Raw genomic sequence first — 10303 nt, 5'->3', positions numbered from 1 at the left:
TATTCCGAGCAAGAATCGCATCTCTTTCTAGTTGAAGTTTGTCGCGAAGCTCTCTTTCCATCTAGAAAATAACACTGGTATTGATCCTTGCTCTTTCTCTCCTCTTGTCTCAAAATCTTCTTGGGTCGTTTGGTTGGCCCGTATGTTTACGGGAGCTGTCCTTGTCGACAGAACCAGCGGCAGATGGTAAACAGTAATTATGTTCCATAAATAAGTAACACAATCCACCATAAAACGTGCAAGAAGAAGTAAATAAGGAACTGCTTGAAGCAAGCTAGTGGATTGCTGGACACTAGACACTACTTCAGCATTTGTCCACGACACTGTTGTCATGTGGTTTCTACGTCAGTAAAGGCGGTCACAAAGGGTAACTAACATCATTGACAGGTGACTGCACTGCCCCATGTCACTGTTTAGAATTTGAATTTTCTAATGATTTACAAGTAGTTGAAAACATTAGAGATATTGTTAATCAGCTGGACAAAATATATAACACTAGCCTAGTGGTTTTTGGATATTTTACTGCAAATATCTTACAAATTGTACATTTAACGTGAGCAACAACATGAACACGGACGCTGCCTATAGGCTAATTTTGTCATGTGACAACACAATATTTGCCTTAAAGCCCCTTTTCTCGATAAAAAAAGTGTTTTTGCGGTATTTGAAGTATCGATATGGAATTTATGCGCTAAAGTTAAATGGAAAAAGATGTTGTGGACACATGATAATTTTTTCTTGATTAATGGCATTTCCATCAGCTATATATAGCTAGCTATCTGTAAAAATTTTGAAATGCTGAATATATAGAGTTTCACACAAAAATCCTTGGATGGAAACCTGACTGTGTTTTACAGATGATATTCACTATAATCAGAATAAGAAAAGACTTGATCAACACACTTTCAATACACTTGAGAAAATGTAAAAGTTTAAGTCAACCAGCTTCAGGAGATTTCTGAGTTTTCTTGAATTGTATTCAGTTCATACAACAAAAAGTCATGAAAACACAAAAATCTCCTGAAGCTGGGTCCCTCAAAAGGTTTCTCAGTTTTTTAGTTTTAAAATGGAGACGTGTTTTGTACTGAAGTCAGAGAACAAGGTGTCTTAATAATGTTAATAATAATAATAGTAATAATATTAAACTAATATTATTAAAATAATGACTATATATATATATATATATATATATATATATATATATATATATATATATATAAACAGTTTGACTCATATTTTTGTCTTTCTTCACAGATTCCCCCAGATCTTCACTGACTGTGACTCCAGAAAGTCCTGTATTTACTGGAGAGACAGTCAGTCTGAAGTGTGTGACTGAGTCTCACAGTTACTGGACAAAGAGAAATGCCCTGACATATGACTGGAGATATGACTGGACATATGACTGGAGATATGAGTGGTATAAAGACACATACAGTGTAATGTTACAGACGTCTGATCGTTACACTGTAAACAGAGACACTCTCACTATCAGAGGAGTAATTACATCTGATCAGGGTCAGTACTGGTGTAGAGGACGGAGAGATCAGAGACCAAACTCATCACAATCAAGCTCAGTTTCTCTCTCTGTTATGGGTGAGTTGAATATCACTGTCCTCATAAACTCACTCTGTTATCACATATCTAGTTGAGAGACTAGTTTTGTTCTTGTTTATTTGACATAACTTAGTACATACTTTTTTCTGCCTAATACCTTTTAATAGTATATGTAACAAGTCACTTATTTAATAATTATTAAACAATAAATAATCCAAACTTTAGTATCAGTCACATGAGCTCATCGCATTACAAATTAAATTCAGCACTCTTTTTTCATATAAGGAAAAGTGCTCATAATATTCTTATGTTTCATCAATATCAATACTAATATGTTTATTAATACAGAGAGACCAAAAGCTGTATTGAAGGTGACTCCAGATGAGCGTGTGTTCAGAGGAGAGACAGTCACTCTCACATGTGACATACAGGGAGCAGGAGACAACCAGTGGAGATACAGCTGGTTTAGAGATGGTTCAGTCATGAGAGACGTCACTGAGAGACTCTACAGCATCACATCTGTGTCTGATAGTGCTGAATACAGCTGTAGAGGAGAGAGATCAGACTCACAGATATCATCAGACATCAGTGCTGCTGTTACACTGACTGTATCAGGTGAGTGTTCAGATTCATATCTGTTTAATCATCATTTAACATCAATATTTGTGGTTCAACACCTTTCACATTCTCTTCTGCATCAGCCACATCTGTTCACTTTAGTCATTATTCAGTTTGGATGCAGACCTACATAAGAGACTCAGTAGCAAGTTCACTGGTTCAGAATTTGACCAAACAGTTTATAATGTGATATAGTGCTGTGTCATGTGCATCTTCTTTTTCTGGACAAACACTCCTCATTTTTTTACACACGAGTGTAAATTCAACCACTTGCCCCAATGAAGGTCTCCTGTGTATTCGGTCTTTTCAGTGTGCAAAGAAATGTTTAATATTTACGATCAGAAATCCTGATGTGTGGGGGGAACCCCAAGGACAAACACGCACACGTTCTGGAGATTATCACATGAAACAAAACAATTTCCAATCAGAAAGCGAGATGATCTTTCTTAAAGAGTGATGGAAGCTTATTTAGGCAATAACTTATTATGTAGAATAAGATCTCTATATCAAGAGAAAACTGAGAATAACAATTATTTATACAGTACAGACCAAAAGTTTGGACACACCTTCTCATTCAAAGAGTTTTCTTTATTTTCATGACTATGAAAATTGTAGATTCACACTGAAGGCATCAAAGCTATGAATTAACACATGTGGAATTATATATGGAATTATATACATAACAAAAAAGTGTGAAACAACTGAAAATATGTCATATTGTAGGTTCTTCAAAGTAGCCACCTTTTGCTTTGATTACTGCTTTGCACACTCTTGGCATTCTCTTGATGAGCTTCAAGAGGTAGTCACCTGAAATGGTCTTCCAACAGTCTTGAAGGAGTTCCCCGAGAGATGCTTAGCACTTGTTGGCACTTTTTCCTTCTGTCTGCGGTCCAGCTCACCCCAAAACCATCTCGATTGGGTTCAGGTCCGGTGACTGTGGAGGCCAGGTCATCTGGCGCAGGACCCCATCACTCTCCTTCTTGGTCAAATAGCCCTTGATGCCTTCAGTGTGACTCTACAATTTTCATAGTCATGAAAATAAAGAAAACTCTTTGAATGAGAAGGTGTGTCCAAACTTTTGGTCTGTACTGTGTATAAATATACATACATACATATATATATATATATATATATAAACAAAATTTGACCATGTGGCGTATCAGACCCTAACCAGACAAATTTAAAAGTCGATCAGGACTGTGGTTGAAACACAAGCTGAATTCCTCAGAAAGGCAACAGGATGTTGTAATTCATTCCGAGTGCCACAAGTCAGAAACAAGTTAACCAAACAACCAACTCTTTCACAGAACAGCTTTCAGCATTAACACCATTAGAACAATTATTGACAATTTCAATTTGGAGAAGAGATTGTCAAATATGGTGCAAGTAATTTAGATGCAACGCCGGACATCACATGTAAACCCAAGAGAGTAATACACAAGATCCTTGGATTGACTTCCCCCACCTAGCAGAACCAGACTGCAGAGGCGGACAGAGTACACCGCTTCAATACTTGAGTAAAAGTACAGATCCCCCTTGCAACATTTTACTCAAGTACAAGTAAAAGTACTACAGTCAGATGTCTACTTAAGTAAAAGTACTGATTACTTGTTTTTAAAAGTACTTGAGTATCAAGAGTACAAGAGTACATTTTCTAAATATTGCATTACTACTGAAACTGCATACATTTATGTACAGAAAAGACACACTCCACACTCATCTGTCTACAGAATCACCCTCACTTTTTTCACTTTCACAACATGTCGTTAAGAACTTAGACCAAGACAAATATCCCCCAAAAGAGACAGGAACTAACAACTGGAATGTGCGTTGATCAAGACCTATACATGGAGAGTTGACACCTTTCGGCACAGATGGTAATTTGCATGAAAGAAACTGGGAGTCTACTTCTTGTAAGACTGAGACTCTCGTATCATTCTCATATCAATCACACTGAGACATTTCAAATTATATCAAACATGACTTTGAATATCATTTGCAGTCATCTCGAATATTATATATTGCTAATGACCATCCTGAGAGAGCTGAGTGAAGGAACAGATGTATAGGTGAGAAAGGAGTTTTTCCTCATCTTCTCTCAGTGAGTTGTGGAAACAGATGTCTCTATGTTAATACACTGTGTTTGCATTGTCTGTCTCTCAGGAGATCAAAGTGTCTGAGGTTCTTCAGCTCTTACATGTGGCTCATACTCAATGATTAGTCTCACACAGCTGAACTCTGACTCTTCAGGATCTGAGTGTGTTCTTGTTCTCCTGCAGATCTGAAGCCAAAGCCTGAAATCACATCAGATCCTGCAGGAGCTGCACTGAAAGGAAACACAGTGACTTTGACCTGTCACATGAATCCAGCCACTGGATGGGACTTTTACTGGTACAAACACACACTGAACTCAGAGACGAAGACACAAACAAACTCCTACAGAGTGAAGATTGATTCAGTGTCTGATAGAGGTCAGTACTGGTGTAGAGCTGGAAGAGGGAAACCAGTCTACTACACACAATACAGTGATGCACTGTGGGTAAATGTTACAGGTGAGAGAGAACATAGTATCTGACACAACACACAGATCAAAGACCATATCTGCAGAACGCCTTAAACTTTGAGTCTAAAACTAATGCAATAATTTGTGTTTGTGAAGTGAGTCCTAAAGCTGTGGTGACGGTTCGACCTGATGAACAAGTGTTCAGAGGAGAAACAGTCGCTCTCAGATGTGATATAAAGTGGGGAGGAGACACTGAGTGGACGTACAGATGGGAAACAGAGGGAACAAACTACCAAAATAACTCAATCTCAACACAAGAGCTGAACATCAGCAGTGTTAAAGACTCTCACAGCGGTAAATACAGCTGTAGAGGAGAGATGGGAACACAACACTCTCAGCGCAGTGATGCTGTTACACTGACTGTATCAGGTGAGTTTGTGTGTGTGTTCATTATCATCAGTGTGAACAGCTTCTCTCTATATAACTCATCTCATGTTTTGTTCAGCTGAAGCTCAGGCAGCAGTGCGAGTGTCTCCACAGCCGTGGCTGACTGAAGGAGACTCAGTGACTCTGATCTGTGAGGTTACAGGCTCCTCTACAGGCTGGACGTTCAGCTGGTTCAGAGATGATGATCGTCTGTCAGACAGCAGCAGAGGAGCTGGAGGCTCTTACACTCTCAGTCCTGCTGCTCTACAGCACACAGGAGTTTATACGTGCAGAGCAGAGAGAGGACGACCGGCCTATTACACAAACTACAGTAACACACAGGCACTGTGGATCACTGGTGAGTCTGTGTCAGCATTTATGATTGTGTTCATCTGTATTTGTGCTTCACCAAACACTTCCCTCTATTTCTCAGTCTAGATCAGATCTAAAGCATTATCAAATACACAACATGCTGTTGATTCTGAGTGGTTTTCTTCTTCTCAGGTCAGGGGTCGCAGGTCTCTCTGGTGGTCCGTCCCAGCAGAAGTCAACACTTCTCGTCTGACTCTCTCTCTCTGAGCTGTGAGGATCAGATGAACTCTGCTGGATGGACAGTGAGAAGATACACAGACAGAAACACAGAAGATTGTTCAAAACAAACAGGATCTACATGTCGACTCGTCTCTCTCAGCACATCTGACTCTGGAGTTTACTGGTGTCAGTCTGAATCTGGAGAGAAACGTCATCCTCTCAACATCACTGTACACGGTGAGTCCTGTTAGATCAAGTCTTTACATCATAATTTTCTAAAACTACTAAAACCCAGTCTGCAGATATTTGTCTGACACCCCAAATCAATTAACAACAAGTCCTGATGTATTGTTTTTATGTCTGTAGAATATTATATAACCATCATCGTCCTCCATGCATGTATGTGTTGTGTTGTGTAGATGGTGATGTGATTCTGGAGAGTTCTGTTGATCCTGTGATTGAGGGAGATACTCTGACTCTACACTGTTTACATCGATCTACAAACTCCTCGATCCTCAGAGCTGATTTCTATAAAGACGGATCCCTCGTCCAGAGTCAGACGACAGGAGAGATGAGCATCATGAATGTCTCAGAGTCAGATGAGGGTTTCTACTACTGTAAAACAGAGAGAGGAGAGTCACTCCACAGCTGGATCTCAGTCAGAGGTCTGGGAATAATCAGTGATTTATGTACCTCTATAATAATATCATACAGTATGTGACTTACGATCAGATCTTAATGTGTATGTTCTCCAGTTTCAGACTCTTCATCTTCTCTTCTGGTCACTGCTGTGGTTGTGGGATCGAGTGTTTTCTTGTTGATCTTCATCTCTCTGCTGCTGCTGTGGAGATACAAGAAGAACAAAGGTGTTCATGACATGATTAATACAACTGAACAGAAACACATGAAAGATACTGTTTATGAATAAAGGCTCATGAGCATAGGCGGAGTTTCACTTTTGTGCGTGGGGGGGCACCTACCAGCAGATGCGGTGTAGCAGTCGATTCTGTTCCCCTCGGAATGTCTGTTTCCCTTTACTCAAACATACTACAATTCTTGCATAGTTGCCGAGTTACTATACGTACGATCAGAACTAGCGTGCGCAAGAAGCGTGACTGGATGTACGGCAAGTCAAATAGTTCAAAATACCGTCCTAAATCTTAAACTTGAAAATAAATTTAAGACGAGAGGTTTTTCAACTTGAAATGTAAAAACATAAGACAAAAATAACGGAACAACTGCAAGATGAATAATTAAAAAAAAAAGAACATAAACGGGAGTCTGAGAATCATTTTACTATGCTGCAGTGTAGCAAGAAATTTGTCCCTTTTTGCTTTCCTTACATCCAGGTGTATTTGCATGCGGGTATGTTGCCAAATCCGTGGAATTTAGGCTACTTTGGAAAAATGTTTGATTAACTATTTGGTTGGGTTTATTACACGGACCTGGCAACCCGACGGGAAACAGACATTCAAAGTGGAACAGAATCGGCTGCTACACCCGGCCTCGGTTGCTGTGTCAGTAGCAGCAGTGGAATTGATGGTTGAAGTGCCAGAGTTAGAAAACTCCACACTTTTACTAGTGGGTTTATTAAAAAAACGACGAATGTCCATTTTGTTTATTTAGACTAAAGCGGGAACAGAACGTGAAGAGAGTCCACTCACGTAACTTACCGTGATACTTTGAAGTCCACCAAAATAAGATTATTTTTCAATATAGTAATTAAAAATAATTAATTCTAAACTTACTCATTATATCTACAAAAATTATAAGATAGGACAAATAAAATTAGAAAATATAAATTATGTATTTGTTTTTATTTTTCAAAGCACAAGACAGGCATTAATTGGCTCTGGTCTGGGGGGGCAGTGCCCCCTTAGCCCCCCCAAACTTCGCCCATGCTCATGAGAAGATCTAAATATCAGCAGAAAGAGTCAGTGTAATCACTGCAGATACTCTTGAGTAACCATAATGCTCTTTGTTTCTATTCTAGATCAGCAGCGTAACATTAACCAGACATCAGTCCCAAATCAATCTGCAGAATCTCAACCAGAAAACTTTCCTCTACAGTCTGGTCAGCCTCACTCACTAATCATGTGGATATTTTCAGTATTGTCTCAGTTGCTTTATTTTTCCATATAATTAATGTCAGTGGGGCCATAATGTGTATGCACACAGTATTCTTCAGACTTTTTTTTACTATTTTTTGTTTTACTATTTTACTTTTCATTTTTTTTATCCTCAAATGGTTGTTTTCTGTCCAGCAGATTCTGATCAGATTTGTGACGTTGTGACTGAAGTGAAGGAGAGAGACAAAGGTTGATTCATAAACCTTAATTAAACACATATCATTTAAAATCAACAAATATCATTCATTAAATTATATAAACTTTTTAAAGGTGATCCAGAGCCATTGGCAGATGTCACATATTCAGAGATCACAGTCAAGAAAAAAAAGAAAAAGATGAACAAAGGTTAAAATAAATTCTCTTAACTTCACCTGAACAATATGATCATCATCAGAAATATTAATACTTTTTTTTTATTACAAACCTGATTCCAAAAAAAGTTGTGACACTGTACAAATTGTGAATAAAAACAGAATGCAATGATGTGGAAGTTTCAAATTTCAATATTTTATTCAGAATACAACATAGATGACATATCAAATGTTTAAACTGAGAAAATGTATAATTTTTAGGGGAAAATAAGTTAATTTTAAATTTCATGGCATCGATACATCTCAAAAAAGTTGGAACAAGGCCATGTTTAGCACTGTGTGGCATCCCCTCTTCTTTTTATAACAGTCTGCAAACGTCTGGGGACTGAGGAGACAAGTTGCTCAAGTTTAGGAATAGGAATGTTGTCCCATTCTTGTCTAATACAGGCTTCTAGTTGCTCAACTGTCTTTGGTCTTCTTTGTCGCATCTTCCTCTTTGCCAAATGTTTTCTTCGGGTGAAAGATCTGGACTGCAGGCTGGCCATTTCAGTACCCAGATCCTTCTTCTACGCAGCCATGATGTTGTAATTGATGCAGTATGTTGTCTGGCATTGTCTTGCTGGAAAATGCAAGGTCTTCCCTGAAAGAGACGATGTCTGGATGGGAGCATATGTTGTTCTAGAACTTGGATATACCTTTCAGCATTGATGGTGCCTTTCCAGATGTGTAAGCTGTCCATGCCACACACACTCATGCAACCCCAAACCATCAGAGATGTAGGCTTCTGAACTGAGCAACGATAACAACTTGGGTTGTCCTTGTCCTCTTTAGTCCGGATCACATAAAGCCCCAGTTTTCCAAAAATAACTTCAAATTTTGATTAGTCTGACCACGGAACAGTTTTCCACTTTGCCACAGTCCATTTTAAATGAGCCTTGGCCCAGAGAAAACGCCTGCGCTTCTGGATCTATAGAGTTTTCTCTGACAACAGTGACTGGCACGGTGGATTGTGTTCAATGACAATGTTTTCTGGAAGTATTCCTGAGCCATGCTGTGATCTGCATTACAGTATCATTCCTGTATGTGATGCAGTGCTGTCTAAGAGCTGAAGATCACGGGCATCCAGTATGGTTTTCCTGCCTTGACCCTTACACACAGAGATTGTTCCAGTCCTCCAGCTGTTCCTTTTCCGGCCTCTTATTGCTACCTGTCCCAACTTTTTTGGAATGTGTAGCTCTCATGAAATCCAAAATGAGCCAATATTTGGGATGACATTTCAAAATGTCTCACTTTCAACATTTATTATGTTATCTATATTCTATTGTGAATAAAATATAAGTTTATGAGATTTGTAAATTATTCCATTCCTTTTTTGCTCACAATTTGGACAGTGTCCCAACTTTTTTTTGGAATCGGGGTTGTAATTAAATAAAAATGCATATTTCTTTCTAATATTAATATATATATTTTTAGATGATACCAGGACAGGGTCAAATGATGTGACATACGCAGAAGTCAGAAGCAAAGTGAAGAAATCCAAAAGTAAAGGTGAAATGCTTTTTTTTCCTAAAGTACAATATTTCCAGCATGTTCTGAACACTTTGACTGATCCTCTGTTCTGTATTAATATTAATATTAATACTGCAGGACCCAGTGATCTGGTTTATGCTCAGATTGATTTACAGGACAAAAAGAAGACCAAGGTCAAAGGTAGACACACAACAAACTGCATCTGAACACAATGATTCATCACATTTAAATCTTATAGAATCATTTTATCAGAAAAATAAACCCTTTACAATCATAAAGACTGAGAGAAACAATTCACTTGTTTAGAAACCCAGAAGCACGCAACATTCACGTCTGTCTGTTTTTACTGGTTCTGCTTTCCTGAATTTAGATCAGAAATAAAAGAGGTTTATAGTCAGAGAGTCAGATAACCAACCTCTTTCATGACAGCTGCTGGACTTACTAATATTCTGATTACAGATCATGTGAAAATGTTTAAACTAATAATATAGCCTACATTTGTTTTTGTTTTTCAAAACCTGCTAATAAAATTCAATAATTATTAAAATAATAACGATTGATTGTCATTCTGTTTACTGGAAATGATATTCACACTTATTAATCAATAAATCTGTGGTTTCTTTGAGGTCTGGTCCATCGCTGCGTGCTCATCTGATCAGTTTTTAGTGTTGTTCAGACGTCTGTTGATGTGTTTCAGGGAA

General features: G+C 38.2%; 1 protein-coding gene and 1 long non-coding RNA gene across 3 annotated transcripts; both read left to right on the top strand.

The window, feature by feature from the left end:
* The first annotated feature begins 1391 nt into the window (after positions 1-1391).
* LOC113097710 (carcinoembryonic antigen-related cell adhesion molecule 5-like) lies at positions 1392-6353 on the top strand. Its single transcript, XM_026262971.1, has 7 exons — positions 1392-1593; positions 1903-2169; positions 4452-4724; positions 4832-5104; positions 5181-5459; positions 5606-5869; positions 6052-6353. Exons 1-7 carry the CDS (start codon positions 1440-1442, stop codon positions 6351-6353), a joined length of 1812 nt encoding a protein of 603 aa, XP_026118756.1. The 5' UTR covers positions 1392-1439.
* Positions 6354-6394: 41 nt separating this feature from the next.
* Positions 6395-9782, top strand: LOC113097712 (uncharacterized). Of its 2 annotated transcripts, none has more exons than XR_003288934.1 (3): positions 6395-6498; positions 7626-7706; positions 9720-9782. It is a non-coding gene; the product is annotated as an uncharacterized LOC113097712 (long non-coding RNA). The 2 variants fall into 2 exon arrangements; XR_003288933.1 differs by lacking the exon at positions 9720-9782 and adding an exon at positions 7900-7962.
* Positions 9783-10303: the final 521 nt, after the last annotated feature.

The sequence above is a fragment of the Carassius auratus genome, unplaced genomic scaffold (assembly GCF_003368295.1).
Source record: "Carassius auratus strain Wakin unplaced genomic scaffold, ASM336829v1 scaf_tig00216379, whole genome shotgun sequence".
In the NCBI taxonomy this organism is placed as follows: Eukaryota; Metazoa; Chordata; class Actinopteri; order Cypriniformes; family Cyprinidae; genus Carassius; species Carassius auratus.
This window is presented reverse-complemented; position numbering and strand designations above follow the sequence as displayed.